At 37.8% G+C, this 16381-nt stretch overlaps 1 protein-coding gene across 2 annotated transcripts; it reads left to right on the top strand.

Annotated features, from left to right (window-relative positions):
- The first annotated feature begins 4026 nt into the window (after window positions 1-4026).
- Window positions 4027-14826, top strand: LOC133613489 (DCN1-like protein 2). Of its 2 annotated transcripts, none has more exons than XM_061971068.1 (7): window positions 4027-4091; window positions 4880-5096; window positions 7547-7715; window positions 8955-9085; window positions 11641-11723; window positions 11967-12063; window positions 13364-14826. In XM_061971068.1, the coding sequence occupies exons 1-7, from the start codon at window positions 4089-4091 to the stop codon at window positions 13441-13443; spliced, it is 780 nt and encodes a 259-aa protein (XP_061827052.1). In that variant the 5' UTR covers window positions 4027-4088; the 3' UTR covers window positions 13444-14826. The 2 variants fall into 2 exon arrangements, with proteins under 2 accessions (XP_061827052.1, XP_061827053.1); XM_061971069.1 differs by lacking the exon at window positions 4027-4091 and adding an exon at window positions 4101-4248.
- Window positions 14827-16381: the final 1555 nt, after the last annotated feature.

Raw genomic sequence — 16381 nt, 5'->3', positions numbered from 1 at the left:
AAAATTAAATTAAAAAAAAAATAAAATAAAAAAATAAAAATAAAAATATATATATATATATATATATATATATATATATATATATAAATCGATTTTTGAAAAATGAGAATCAATACTGAATCGTACGTGTGAATCGCGATTCGAATTCGAATCGATTTTTTCCCACACCCCTAATATATTGATAATATAATTTATATTGAAATAAATACTTTAAAAAAAAAAATATATATATATATATATATACTGTATATATATATATATATATATATATATATATATATATATATATATATATATATATAAGCAAAGCATTGTGTTGTTATTATTGGCTAATGTTAACATTTTGGCTTTTTCTCAATGTGCTTCTCGCTGTTTTCCCAATTTTTGGTGGTGTTTTTTTGTTTTTTGTACTGTGCCTATGGCCAATGACAAACGTGTCACGGGCCACAAATCAATGAATCAATTCAAGTTTACTTATATAGCCCTTAATCACAAATGTCTCGAAAGGCTGCACAAGCCACAACAACATGCCCCTGTGGCGCATTTTGGGCATCCCAGCTGTAGAAGCTAACTGTTTATGCCCACTATAGTCTTCTTAGTACTGTAGTAAAAGTGTTTGTCCTATGGTCACATAAGGGACGCGAGTCACATGGTTGCCTTACATCAGTGCTGGAAGTAGTCAAATCAGCTGTTCACCTGGTGGATTTTTCCTGTGTGATAAAGAGGAGATAAACAGGGAGGTCCTTTTTTAGCTGCCACATTGTTTTATGTTTTGCACATGTCGGTGTTACTTTTGTATGCACAATAAATCAACACAAAATCCGTACTTTGGAGCAACGGACTCTAGTGTTTGGCTCGTTAGCTTCCCGTCGCAGACGAGCAATGATGGTCGTGGTTGAGGGAAGAGTTGTTTGAAGTTGGATGCTACAAAATGTCCGATGCATTGTAACAGTCAGTCTTAATGCATTGTTGCAGCTCGATGATTTTTGTGCATGTCTTGCAACGCGCGTTTGCGAGACGAGCGGGTGTAGTGTAGTGTGCTGCTGAGATGTGGCCGAGGTGTCGAGAGCGGCGGATGTGAGGCTGGAGAGAGAGGCTATGGCGTGCGGGCGTGTTCAGGGGTTAAAATGAGTGCCTGTTGGTCACTCTCTGTGTAATGTCATATTAATACTTTATTTTTTCCAATATTTTTGCGATCGACTGGTAAAGTCCCAAAGATCGACTGGTCGATCGCGATCGACCGGTTGGCGACCCCTGCTGTGAGACAATCTAAACAGTCCAGTTGTGATTGATTCAGTGCTCTGAGAATACAATGACCTGGATGGATGAAAACATCCAGACAACTTAGAAGCAATGTTATTACTGGTCCTAAGAGCTTTGGGTATGGATTGTATGAAACCTTGACTGACAAATAAAGACAAGAAAGGCTGACACGAACAGAAACTTTATCAGCACCAGTTGTGCTTGGCGTTCACACATGTTGTTGAGTGCATTCACAGATAAAACTACAAGTAGCGGCACAACTTGATAAACTCGTCCATTTTCTATACTGTTTGTCCTTATTAGGGTTACGGCGTCCTGCCTATCCAAGCTGACTTTGAACAAGAGGCAGGGTGCACAAATGTTCCAATCAGATTCAAAACCTCCATCTTGCCCTGCTAACAAGTAAGCCATGGTGCAGCCCTCCATGGCTTTTATAATCCACTATTGTGAAACATGACATGACATTTATGACATTCCAAAATGTTGTCAAATATATATATTGTAATTATTTGAGGCATAAATATTATTATTCTAGTTTATTACAAGTAGAAATAGAAGTTGCATTGAACAAAAAATACCATTCAACATGACTGTATTTGAAATAGGATTAGTAGTAGGTAAAGGTGTGATTTATTATATAATACATATTAGGGCTATTCAAAGTGTGCTAGAATGAGCCTCTCTTTAGAGAATATGATTGAGGCTTTTTCTACCCCCCCAAAAATAGCATATTTTGTGGTGTTCTGACCACACTCTTAATTTTACTCCATCATCACTGGAACTGTCAAATCAATCGATTTTGAGTTTGACATAGTTCAGCAGGTCCATCCATCCATTTTCTACCGCTTGTCCCTTTTGGTGTCACGGGGGTTGCTGGAGCCTATCTGAGCTGCATTCGGGCGGAAGGCGGGGTACACCCTGGACAAGTCGCCACCTCATCGCAGGGCCAACACAGATAGACAGACAACATTCACAGCAGGTCTGACTTAAAAAAAAAGTTTTCTGAAGCTGCTGCGCCCTCTGTGCTTTTGCATGAAAACGGACATGTAAAATGTTAAGTAATGAATGACAGGGTGCTTCATGTGAAAGTTTACCATCAATGTAGTATTAGCCCATTCCTGCTCTGTCACTGATAAGAATATAATGACAAATATATTCTGACCCCTAGAATGTTGACTGTCACTTATGGTTTGCACCATTAGTGCTGGTCTTGTGAGGCAATCATACCACGTTCGAGCGCACGTTGTAGTTGTCTCAGGAAGGATTGCAAATTCATGGTAAAAACATGAATTATCGAACAATGTATTTACCATGAATTAGTTTTAGTCTAGTTTGCATGTTCTCCCCGTGACTGCGTGGGTTCTCTCCGGGTATTCCGGCTTACTCCCACCTGCAAAGACATGCACCTAGGGATAGGTTGATTGGCAACACTAAATTGGTGTGTGAATGTGAGTGTGAATGTTGTCTGTCTATTTGTGTGGGCCCTGTGATGAGGGGGCGACTTGTCTAGTGTGTACCCCGCCTTCCGCCCAAATGCAGCTGAGATAGGCTGCAGCACCCGCGACCCCGAAAGGGACAAGCGTTAGAAAATGGATGGATGAATGGATAGTTTTAGTCGAAAACATCCACCCATCAATCCATTTTCTACCGCTTGTCCCTCTTGGGATCTAATCAAATTCAAGTTGGATTGAAAAAGTATAAAAATAATTTTAAATAAATTAAATTTGACCAATTTTGTAATGGGGCTCCAAATAAAACTCAGTTTAGGGCCCCAATCTCGCCTGCCTAACACACTGAAACCCCACTGATATACAAGAGACATGTCTTAAAAAAATATTGTGAAACAAAAACAATGAAATAAATGAAAAACGAAAAACTAATAATAAGAACCCTTTAAACAATCTCATTTTATTGACAACCTGGTCTGGTGAAGATAAGGTCCTTTAAAAAAATAAAAAATAAAAATAAGATAAATAAAAATAAAAATAAACTTTTTCTTGAATAAAAAAGAAAATAAAACAATATAAAAACAATCACATAAAAAATAGTAATTAATGAAAATGTTAGTGGACCAGCAGCACACACAATCATGATCTTCTGAGACCAATCTGTTAGCGGTTCCCAGGGTGAACTCAAATCAAGGGAGAGCATCATTCAGTCACTATGCAACAAATAGCTGGAATAAACTTCCTGAAGATGTCAGACTTTCCCCAACTCTGACTACTTTTAAAACTCTACTGAAAACTTTTATGTTCACCTTAGCTTTCAGCTAAATCTTTTAACTTTTAACGTCCGCACTGTTTTAATTTTTATTGTCTGCATTTTAATTTTGCTTTTATTTTCTTTCATTTCACTTTGTTGTGCCACATGTTGTGCTGTGAAGCACTTTGAGTCTGCCTTGTGTATGAAAAGTCCTATACAAATAAAGTTGCCTTGCCTTGCCTTGCTTCAAGATATTGTTCTATATTGTAGGAACCAGAAGTTTAATAACGGAAAGAGACAGCCCCTTTTGTGTGAATGAGTGTGGATGGGAGAGGGAGTTTTTTTGGGTTGGTGCACTGGTTGTAAGTGTATCTTTTGTTTTTTTTTTGGGGAAAAAAAACTAATAATAATGTAATATATAGCTAAGGTTGATTAAAATAAGTTTAACAAATGTGGAAATATGTGATGTTGTAACCGTATTCATGTTCGAAATAAACTAATACCAAAACCGTAACGTGAAGAGAATATAATATGAAGTTGAGCCTTTTTCCGCGTCTACTTCCGCGCATGCGCACAATGAGCGGCGGTCGGGCTACCGAAGTGGTCACATAGCGGGTGTGAAAATGGTAGGTAACCAAAATAAACAACAATCCCACTCATTGCGTTCGGAGAAGCGATGTGTCACACACCTGACCCACTCGCCTCTTTCTACTCTAAGTTCAGCTCGTGTCGCGTTTTGGTCCGGTTACCACTGTGTGATGTTCGCTCTTGTTTTGACGGAAGGTCAGTTGATATTTTTGGGGAGCAAGCTAGCTAGTAGCTACAAGCCGCAGCCTTTGCTGTTTGACAGTCGCGCATGCTAACTAGCTACAAAACCAAAACAAACAACACCGTTTGAAGGCCACGCTGACATGTAATATTCATGTTATAACACATTAGCGGTGGCTAGCAGCTAGACGTTATGAGCGTTAGCCGGTGGTGTGTAGCCAATGCTAGCTTATCGTCTATTTGCTAGTAATCGCCACACTAACTTTGTGTCAGAGTGCTACATCACGTAATAATCCTTATGACAGTCTGCAATTAAAGGTTGGCAACAAACCTCACATGTATATACGTGTCATATTAGCTTGATTCCAATTCACCATTGCTCTATTAATGGGTTTGTTATGAACACTGCAGGATGGCATCCCATTACATGAGTTAGTCAACAACTCCCCCATCTGAAAAGCACATGCTTTAGTTGGACGGGATTCACTTCCAGTGTGTCCTAAGTGTCTTCACACTTGCGTGAATGTCTGTGGAGGTGTTACTGGGGCTGCTTGTTTGTCTCTGTGTTTATTTGGGGTTGTTGACAGTGCTGCGGGTTCTGGCTTCACCCCTCCTTGACCGCCTGTATGACCTGTCGCCCCTGCAGCATAAGCTGAAGTCGGCGCAGAGGGACAAGGTGCGGCAGTTCATGTCCGTCACGCAGGCGGGCGAGAAGACGGCCGTCTACTGCCTCACACAGAATGACTGGAAGCTGGAAGTGGCCACCGACAACTACTTCCAGAACCCAGACCTATACTGCAAGGAGTCCATGAGGACGTCCGTTGACCGCAAGAAGCTGGAGCAGCTCTACAATCGCTATAAAGGTACATGTTGGACTAGTTGTTTACATCTACTCTGTTTGCTTAGAAAGTTGCCCGCAGGGGGAAGGAGTTTTTATTCAAAAGCCGTGTGTTGCTTAGTTGACTGATCATTGATAGCGGAAAAACAAGCTTTTCCAACTTAACCGTAAATTTTTGAAGAGGAACTTGCCCCACGAAGCTCAGCAGGTACTTCGACAGCAAGATATTTACCTCACCAAAGATGCACTCTTTAAAAGTAGGGGCACAACTTGACTGCGATTAGGGCCTCAAAGTGTATTTTAAGGAAAATAGTTGAAATAAACAACTATTTTTCTGCATGCCCTAACCTTCATTATTTTTTCAACATTGAATCTGCACTTTTGACATGCGTGCGTTATTAAAAATGAAATAAAAAACGCACTAAGATCACAGCCCCCCAGACAAACCTCCATGTGCAGTATATGCAAAATAAAAAATACATATGAAACCAATATTTTCAGACAAGTGTCGTAAAGACGATTCCAGTGAGAAGTTGTCTGCGATGATTATTTAAAAAGTGATGGACTTTTAAAACTGGTGAAAATGCACTAAATTATGGTCAACCTCTTTAATACAAAGTCAAAGGAGCTCAAGATTTTATCTGATATTTTTGTTAAAAAATATAACTTTCTTAATATTTACCCCATTTTAAAAAGGTTGGTATCATTGGAAAGCTTGCTAAACAAAGACACAGAAAACAAATGTTTAACGATGTATTTTTTGTTTACGAAATTAGCGTTGGAAAAGATGGAAAATTTGAGTAAACATGGCTGCTCGGATTCGACTTGTGATTCAAAAAACAAACGGCCAGGCATTCAGGCATTGGGTTCAAACAATCAGCGTGTGAATCGATCAGTTAAAAAATATTTGGCACTAATAAATGTGTAACTTACATTATAATTAGGATGACCATTTTACTCACCGTAGATTTTTTGCAGGGGACTTTTGTGGCATGAGTCTTTATTAAATTTTGATATTCTGAATAAACTACGATATGTGTTCTAAGCCATGAGTTTTTGGTGCTTAGTGGTAGTGGAAACAACGCAAACCCAGTTTAACTCTGAAAACTGGGGTCCGGTCGCTACTCACGATGGCGCAATCAAGCGTGAAACGCGAGACCACTGCGTAGAGCCAGCCAGCAGCAAATACACACGTACATAACCACTGCTCTCATGTACACTTTATTGCAGCGGCTGTGCGCAAAATATTCCCACGTATTCAAAGTTTTGTGCATTTCATACGGTCCAGGTTTGATATATTTTATTATTCTTTGAACAATTTAGCGAAACAACAAAATATTAATCAAAGCGTTTTTCTAATCAATTAATTGCTGCAACTCTAAGTACAATATTAGCACGATCTTTTGCTAATAATATCTCATGACGACACTTATGAGATATCTTGATATAAGATACGTCCTATACAATATATAGTACGTGGCAGCAAACGGAAATCCCTTTCTTCTTATAAAAGTGATAATAAAATATATTTTCTTTGATTGCTGTATCTTTTCGCATTCATCACTTTAACTTATCGTCCACCAACATGTTGCTGTGCGATGTTAATTACGATGAAGATTTTTGTGTTCATTTTGTAGTACCGTCCTCAATACACTATTACTTTTAGTAAGCAATATACTTGTACTTAATATACTTAAGACTATATAGTATATTAAATATAGTACTTAAGTATATTACTTACTGTGGGTAATAGTGTATAATAGTGTACCTCAATACACTATTACTTATAGTATAAGTATATTAAGTATATTACTTACACTATATTACTTATACTATAAGTAATGTTTTACCGAGGTACTACAACATGAACACAAAAATCATCATTGTCATTTACATCGTACAGCGACAAGTTGGTGGACAATTCAGTACCACAAAGGATAGCATTATAAATCTAGCACTATAAGTCCTCAACATTACGTCGATTAAGAAATATAGACTCTGCTGTGATGTTTATTGGAGTTAGCGCTTGCTACACGGCTGCAAGAGCATGCTGGTGTGCATTTGGTTTCTTTTTCAATCAGTGAGTGGCTTTAAAAGATTATTTGATGATGTTTGTGTTTTATTATTTGATTACATTTACTGGCGGGTTACACACTGTCCAGTTCTGATGTTCCCTTATTGACAGAGCAGCGCTTTCCACCTGTGGTGAAAATGCTAACTGAATCAGGATGTACTGTAGTGTACCAAACTGAAATGTCAATTTAATAGTTGCTATTTCAAGGTATTCACATTGATTTAATTGTAACCAAGTCAGTTTAGTGCACTGCACTGGACTGTACCGCTTGGTAGAAAAGTGGCTTTGAGAGAGAAGTTTTTCCTGAGGCAAAAAAAGGGGAAGTGGCATTTATTTGTGCACCCAGCATCTATTAGTGTAGAAGCCCCTATTTCATAAAGTTCTGTATTGTCGCCTGTCAGATCCCCAGGACGAGAACAAGATCGGGATCGAGGGCATCCAGCAGTTTTGTGACGACCTCACGCTGGACCCGGCCAGCATCAGCGTTCTGGTGGTGGCGTGGAAGTTTCGTGCCGCCACCCAGTGCGAGTTCACCAAGAAGGAGTTTCTGGACGGCATGAGCGAGCTGGGGTAAGTGTTGACATCGAGCGAGGGGGTAAGCTGAGCATAAACATGTTCTGTAGATGGGAAGGTCTATGAGTATACTGTATGTAAAAATAGAACCCTTTAGTAAGGGAGGTGCTAGTGGCTCGAGTGTCAAGAGTTAAAGGGGAACTGCACTTTTTTGGAATTTTGCCTATCGTTCTCAATCATTATGAGGCACAAGAACACACGTTTTTTTTGAGGGGGATTTTAAAAATGTTTTAAAAAAAACGCTTGCAAGATGCGGCTAATAGGACTCACCATTGTAGCCTTCAAAGCCCTCTTAAACAACTTCAAAATCCTCCATCAAACATTTTATATACACACTGCAAATCTATATATAATGGACTAACAGACACGTTAATAACAATATGTACAGTATTTACCATATTTTGGTCATTTTAAGCAATACCGGAACTTCTTTCCTCGGCGCGTTTATTTTCGTTTCCGGAAACAAACGCGTATGTGTTGTAATCATGGCAGACTTAGTAACAGACAACAAAGAACTATTTTTGGACAAATGAGGATTCACAACCTTAACTTTTTGAATCTGTTGGAGCAGACGAAAGCCGAGTGGAACTTTGAGCCAATCTATACAGAAATAAATGGGTGCTTACCCAAATCAACTGCAAATGTCCCCGGGCCAGCTTGACCAAACGGACAACTATCCATTTAGTCAGTCACTACAATACTGATCATGATATAAGTACTGTACATCACCGTACAACTACAGTACATACGCTGTTGAGTTAGCTTTGTACAAACAAGACATGAAATGTTGCCTAAAACTTTACAGACACTGCAATATGATTGTTCTTGTTGTTCAGTCAATACAGATTGGTGTCTTATCGCATTGGGTTGTGCATAACAAACTCAAAAGCCATTCAGCTGTTGACGCAGAAGCTAGCTTACGGCTAATGCCGTAGCATGGCGATGTGTTACTACGCTAGCAAAATAGTTCCTTAATGTTCGCTCTTACAATAACAATGTAACAACGATTATTACAAGTAGAAATGCAAAAAAAAACAAGCCTTTTGTCTTATTGTCTCTCATAATGATTGTGAACGATAGGCAACTTCTTAAAAAAGTGCAGTTCCTCTTTAAGTTTTTCCTATGTTACGTAGACACTATTGTAATTAACTTTATGGGTTAATGTGGCATTTGCTGTCGTGGTTACCTTGCCGTTAAGCTAGCCTCTCTGTCCCCCACCACCACCCACACACACAGGTGTGACAGCATCGACAAACTCAAGGCCATTTTGCCAAGATTGGAACAGGAGCTGAAAGACAGCCTGAAGTTCAAGGACTTCTACCAGTTCACCTTTAACTTTGCCAAAAATCCCGGGCAGAAGGGTTTAGGTAAGGAAAGCAAACAAACATTGCGTTCTTTTGGGAGTCATAGAATTTGATCATCAAATGTAACACTCAGAAGGATACCAAGGAAGTGGTAGCCTCAACGAATTATCACAATAAAGTTGTGATAATAATAAGAAAAAGTATTGTACGAGAATAAAGTATTTTGTTATGGCACAACAGATTTTTATTTTACGAGGACGAATGGTTACGAAACAAAAGTTATGTTATAAGAAAAGATCATAGTATTATACAAAAAAGTTGTAATATTACTAGAATCTTCATATAACTATGCATGGTTTTAAGTAAACACATTTTCAGCAACTTTTTTTCAACCGGAATATAGTAACTATATTTCTAATGTCAGCGATGCAAAGGTTAATTCATGTGAACTGGATGCAATAAGTCTGCAATAACGATAAATCTGCTGTATCCAGAGTTTAGGGTCAACCTGTAAATTGTAATTGTATAAGATTGAAATTGTAATGTCACAGATAAAAAGAGTGACATGGTATCATTTCAGGGGAAAGTCCTAATTTTACAAAAATGAAGTTGGATCCTGCGAAGTGTGAATGTTTTTGAGAATAAAGTTGCATCAATATAAGGAGGGAGTGGTAGTAATATTTGAAAGGACTTGTAACATTTACTAGATTACAGAAGAAAAATATCAAAGTCAGAAGAAAAGAAGTCATAGAGAAAAAAGGTTGTAATTACTGATTGTTGGACTAGGGATGTCCCGATCCAGGTTTTTGCACTTCCGATCCGATACCAATATTGTTTTTGCACTTCCAATCCGATACCGATACTGACCGATACCGATACTGGCCTATCCGAGCATGTATTAAAGTTTAAAGTTATTTAGCCTACTTAGTTGTCAGAATCATGTTGAAAAGAGTTTTAGTACTCTTGATAACAACTAGCCAGCTGAATTAGTGGAGTTTGACTAACACAATGGTTGGTAACAAGAAACTGACCTGATTATTCAAGGATAAACACAAAATAGACAAAATTATACATGACAAACAGAAATGGCATCATTGAAACTAGGGCTGGGCGATATGACTTTTTTTAAATATTGGGATATTTTAAGGCCATATTGCGATACACGATATATCAATCAATCAATCAATCAATGTTTATTTATATAGCCCTAAATCACAAGTGTCTCAAAGGGCTGCACAAGCCACAACGACATCCTCGGTACAAAGCCCACATAAGGGCAAGGAAAAACTCACCCCAGTGGGACGTCGATGTCTATGTGGATATTTTGCCTTAGCCTTGAATGAACACTTGATGCATATAATCACAGCAGTATGATGATTCTATGTGTTTTGATTGATTGATTGAGACTTTTATTAGTAGGTTGCACAATGAAGTACATACTCCGTACAATTGACCACTAAATGGTAACACCCGAATAAGTTTTTCAACTTGTTTAAGTCGGGGTCTAAATTGATTCATGATACAGATATATACTATCAGATATATACTATCATCATAATACAGTCATCACACAAGATAATCACATTGAATTATTTACATTATTTATAATCCAGGGTGTGGAGGGGGGCGCCGGATGTAAGTGTCAAAAAGACAGCCAAAAGAGTTTGATATGAGAATAAATCTAAAGTTAAAATATAGGGTAGAAATGCAACCATTTGCAGGAAATGTAGTCTTGATTTTCAAAATTTTCTTTTAAGGCTTGCATGTCTACATTAAAACATTCTTCTTCATACTGCATTAATATATGCTACTTTTAAACTTTCATGCAGAGAAGAAAATCACAACTAAAAATATCACTAATTTTTTCATACGGTGTTGATCTGGAAATTTTTGCCTCGGCATTTTGATGGTTTGGACGTGTGGCACCGAATGGAGATAAGCGTCTCGACAGACGTTACAATATTTGAACAATGATGACGAAAACTGTTTTCTCTGTCGTGTCCGTGTGTCGAAAATGTTATGCGCTTATTTTTTTATTAGATTTTGTGCGTGGCAATTGCACAGGCGCGCACCTTAGAGGGAACGATGGTCACACGGCTGCGCTAGCATCACAGCTAACGTTAGCCATGCTGCTACCTCTCTGCTCGGGGAGGACGTATACGTATGTGACGTTTGACGTGACAGTGTGACGTGTGTAAGAAGGTGCGCTTGCTGTCTGTAAGAAGGAGACACAGGAAAGAGTGAGAAGAGCCTGTCGTGTAATGCCAGCAGCTAAAAGCAACTGCGTGAGAATCCACAGACCTGTGGATGTGTTGAAGGTGTGCTGGAAAATGCGGAACGGAAATTAGGGAGCAGCAGAAAAGTGGAATGTATTATTTAAATAGGTGCGTTGGAAAACACGGACCGGAGTTTTTTTTTTAACTGGATCTGGATCGGCATTTTCCCATGCCTTGCCGATACGCATTTTTTGGCAAATATCGGCGGCCGATCCGATCCAAATATCGGATCGGGACATCCCTATGTTGGACCTCACCTCTCCTTGTGCATTGTGCTCGGTAAGGTTTGGAATGTACTTTGAATAAAATCATTGTTTCTGAATTGTGTTGTTTTGCTTGTAGACTTGGAGATGGCCGTAGCTTACTGGAACCTGGTTCTGTTAGGAAGATTTAAGTTCCTCGATCTTTGGAATAGATTTCTTTTGGTGAGTCTAAACGTCAGTGCAAACTACAACCACAATAATTAACATACTTCATGTAGTAATACCTCTCTGATGTTGTAAACAATACTGAGCTTTAGTGTCTTGATGAAGGCAGAAATAATTATACAACTCTTGTCTAAAAGCCATTTATTTAAGTGGCCAATACCCAGATTTATGTTAAAATGCTTAACAAAATGTAATGTGCAGGTTCCTAAAAATTTACAAACTTATCAATGCTGTTTTCAGGAACACCATAAACGCTCCATCCCTAAAGACACATGGAATCTGTTGTTGGACTTTGGTAACATGATAGCAGATGACATGTCCAACTACGATGAGGAGGGTGCGTAAGTTGAACTGGATCAATACAATAGGGGGGTTCTCAGAATGTATTAGTATTAGATATTAACAGTAGTTAGCTGTTAAAAAAAGTTTAAAAAAAAGTAATCTTGTTTTCCGATTTCTTGTAATGGAATGTTCAAATGGTAGGAAAAGTGATGTGCACTTTTGGGATAGTTAAAATCCTTTTTTTTTTTTTAAAAAAAGGTTTTTGAGGGAAATTATATTTCAGAATCCTCATCGCTTTTGAAATTACAATAACAGTTTTTAGTTGTGGAATACTGGGAAAAACAGCAATCCGAGTGCGTTACCGACATTAGGGATCTTATCCATCCATCCATTTTCTACCGCTTATTCCCTTCGGGGTCGCGGGGGGCGCTGGAGGCTATCTCAGCTACAATCGGGCGGAAGGCGGGGTACACCCTGGACAAGTCGCCACCTCATCACAGGGCATTAGGGATCTTATCTACTATTAAACAAAATACAGGTATGTACTGTATTTACTTTAAACATTAAACCTAGAAATCGTACATCTTACTTTTTTAAAGGAATTTTGGGAAAGAAAACAGTGTTACCTCGATGTTTGCTGGAGTTAGGTGATCTTCCGCAAAGTAGGGAAGTTATTTATTGTGTGAATATTATATGCATTTAAAGTTTATATAAGACCTCCAAACAGCTTCCACACACTTATAAACACTTCCTATGCTATTAAAGAACTTCACACACTCTAAAACTTGCGTCATTTCAGCATGACAACTTAAATGGCTACTTAAATCTCAGTTTACTCAATGGTACTTTAAACTTTGTGATTCACTGAGACCGTAGTTACTAAACCGCGAAGGAAGACTATATCCAAACTCTAACAGCTTGAACATTTTAAAATAAAAACATACAACATTTCCACAGCTATTTTCATTATACATTGTGGCATTCACTCATTTATTTTTAAATATAAATATTTGATACATTTTCATCACTTTTGTAGCTAGTTTTACTTTTGATTTATTATAAAGTTATTCTTCAGTTTTAAATTATACTCATTTCCATCAGACTTTCATTGCATAGGACAATTATTTTATTTATTTGTACCAATTATTTTCACCACATGGAATTTATATCTTTTTGTAGTCTTTAAAACATGTAGGAAAATTCTATTCATTCTAATTAATTTCATATATAATGTTATTTTATTATTTAATGAGAGTTTTAATGGGTTATAGAGCGGTCAAAAAAATGTCCTGCTGTACAATTAATATGTGATTTTCTGTGTTCTAATATGATATCTCATGTTTTTCTTTCCTTAGGGGCGTGGCCAGTCCTCATAGACGACTTTGTGGAATTTGCTCGACCGATTGTAACAGGAACAAAACGTAAAACTCTCTAAGAAAAAAAACGGACTGTTTCTTTTACAGCGACTACATAGTTCTCTGGGGTTTGTTTTGGAAAAAAGTTACAAAAAACATAGTGGACTTGGCAAAGGACAACAGAAGCACTTGAAATTATCAACCGTGAGAAGCAGCCTCCTTTTTTTTTTCCTACCTTGTTGCCACTTCGCCGGAGTCCTCTCTGGCTCTCCCTGTTGGATTTTCGCTCTCCTGCATCCGCACTGCGCTACGAGTCGGACGCTGACACAGCACAGGCAGAACACGGGCTGTGACCTGGCAGATTGTACGAAAAAGAAGAGTTTTTTTCCAAGCTTGCTCAAAACTATGACTTGTGGACAGGGTGCTCGCAACACCACCAGCACACAAAAAACATCAGAAAACAGACTTTACCGTACATACTGTATCTACTGAGACAGTTTACAAAGAGCTATATGAAGAATAATATAAATATGTTGAGTTTATAAATGCTTTTATGTACAGTCATGGTTTTTGATATATATATATCTCTATATATCTTTGTATATAGAGATATATAGAGATATATTGTATGTCATGTCTAGGTGGAGAATATTGTCACCATATGTATGTGTTGTTACCTCATGCTGGATCAAGTAAAGCCATCATGTTTTTTTCAGTGGTACTTGTCAAAACAATGCTGGCCTCAACTTTGCTTATCATTTCTTTTCCCCAAGGAAAGTTGTCTCCAAGTAGGGATGAAGATATTATTGCATTGGTTCAACAAGAGTATGGTAGAGTGTAATGATTGTGTTCAAGACGAAGTGCACTACATGGCTACAACCAGCAGAGGCACTGTTGATTCAGTCACAACTCATGTGCCATCTGAAGAACATGACTTCAGCTAAATTGGCAACAACTCAGCACCGTACAACGCTGACATGGAAGGAGTTCTGAACATTCAGATTGTCCTGCCAAATCTACCAGGCAGACATTGTCACTTTTCAACTACCCATTTACTAAAAGTGAATGGGACAAGCCAATTGTCCAATGTTACTGCAGGTAGTGAAAGTGACCATTTCTTGTTAATCCGTGCAAGTACAGTATATAATGTTGATTTTAACACGGATCAAATAAAGCATGAGCTTTTTTCCCATAATTCCACAAGGGCATTTTGACATCGACCAAGGTTTTGATTGTATCACATATACCGGTACACCATAGCATGTTGAGCTTAAAACATTGTAAATGAAGAAGACCACTCCTCTACTTCAACACCCAATTGTCAAAAGTCCACAAGTCACCGGTGTAAGTGACTGACAGGAAGAAAAGCTCTAACTTGTTCAGGGGATACATCACTTGGTGCCCCTTGCTGGTGTGTGTACATCTTTAGATCCCAAATAAAATACATAGGAACAACTGATTTATATTTGGGTTAATAGTGTTTTTCATGGGAAGTTTGTAGAGGCCAATTTAGAATATACAGTAAATGTTCAAAGTTGGGCTTGTTTGCATTTTAATGGGATTATACTGTAGATTTTTGTAATTGCAAAAAGTTTGGTTTGAAAATTAGGTAAATATCTGGCCTTTTTGGGGGGTCCTAGTGAGGGTTTGAACATTTACCAGACCTATGTCCTAAAAAGAGGACACAAAAGTATTGAAATGGCAGAAAACCCTATGCTTTTTTTGTGCTACATTTTACCGGCACGAGCAGTATTCACTGGGGTTTGTCAGACATATTTTCAGGAAATGTCCGAACTTGGATAAGGAACAAGTGATTAGGTTTTTGGGGGCGATCAGGGTCACCGTCTGAATTCACAATTTTTTAAAAAGGTAATGTAATATTGGGAGATAAGGCAATCTTCGAGTGCTTTCTTGTTTAGAAATGTTTAGGTCACAATGTGGAACAGTCTTTAATTTGTTGGACTCACATTCAGATTAGGGGTGCGTAAAATATATTATTTTATTTATTCCTATTCTATATCGATTCATATTTTTTGAGAATCATTTATATATATATATATATATATATAATTTTCATTTGGTCCAATTTTTTTAAGAAGATTTTTTGGATTTCTAACACTTAACTATAATTGATATTATTACTACTATTGATACCGTGCTTTTATACATTTAGGGTTTTCCTAGTTTTAGAATTGCATTTGTATGTCTTGCTTTGTAAGCTGGGATTGGGTCGGAGTTGGAGTTGCTATAATTTAATTTATTGGAATGAATACCATTCAGTGACTTTTGTAAATAAAATGTATTTAAACATTTTTATATAAAACACTTTTTAGGTCAAGACTGCTCGTATAAGTACATCATCAGCCAAAAGGAGCTATTGTAACCTGTAGCCTGTTATTAGAAGCTTTTACCAAGTAATATATTAAAACAATTGAGTTGAATCTAGAATCGATTCTGAATGTAATCGTCACCCCGAGAACCTGAATCAAATCGAATTGTGAGGTGCCCAAAGGTTTCCACCTCTACAGGAGATCCAAGGTTTAAATTCCTGCTTGGGTATCTCTTCATGAAGTTTGCTCTTTCTTTCCCATGTGTTGGTTTTCTTCAAATACTCATGCTTCCTTACACATTTCAAAAACATGCACATAAAGCTAATTGTTCACATTTTTCCAGATGAAAATAACAATGAACCTGATTGTTTATGTCAGTGGTTATTAACCATAGTACCAGGCAGACCCGGCTGCAGAAAAACATTTAAGGGGGGGCATTACATTTTTTCAGGGGCACCCCTGCCAAAATTTGATTTCTGACGCCGGAGCGCACACACTTGTTAAAGCTGCCCTGGTGGGGCTTTGTCTGTTCACAACTGACTACTACATGTAAGACAAGCACTTTATATTCGTGCTTATGGTAAGGATAGGTGTTTATCATGTTCGAAAAATAAAAGAGTCGGCCATTTCTGTTGTTAATTTGCTAAAACCTCTTTCTTGTTTAAAAGCTACATACAATATTAACTCT

Source organism: Nerophis lumbriciformis, linkage group LG13 (genome assembly GCF_033978685.3).
Source record: "Nerophis lumbriciformis linkage group LG13, RoL_Nlum_v2.1, whole genome shotgun sequence".
NCBI classification, from domain to species: Eukaryota; Metazoa; Chordata; class Actinopteri; order Syngnathiformes; family Syngnathidae; genus Nerophis; species Nerophis lumbriciformis.
This window is presented reverse-complemented; position numbering and strand designations above follow the sequence as displayed.

Bases quoted from the DNA above. Each gene is read 5' to 3' on its own strand.
- LOC133613489 (XM_061971068.1), top strand. The intron at 5,097-7,546 runs GTACATGTTGGA...GTCGCCTGTCAG, and splicing joins GCTCTACAATCGCTATAAAG to ATCCCCAGGACGAGAACAAG. The intron at 12,064-13,363 runs GTGCGTAAGTTG...TTCTTTCCTTAG, and splicing joins GTCCAACTACGATGAGGAGG to GGGCGTGGCCAGTCCTCATA.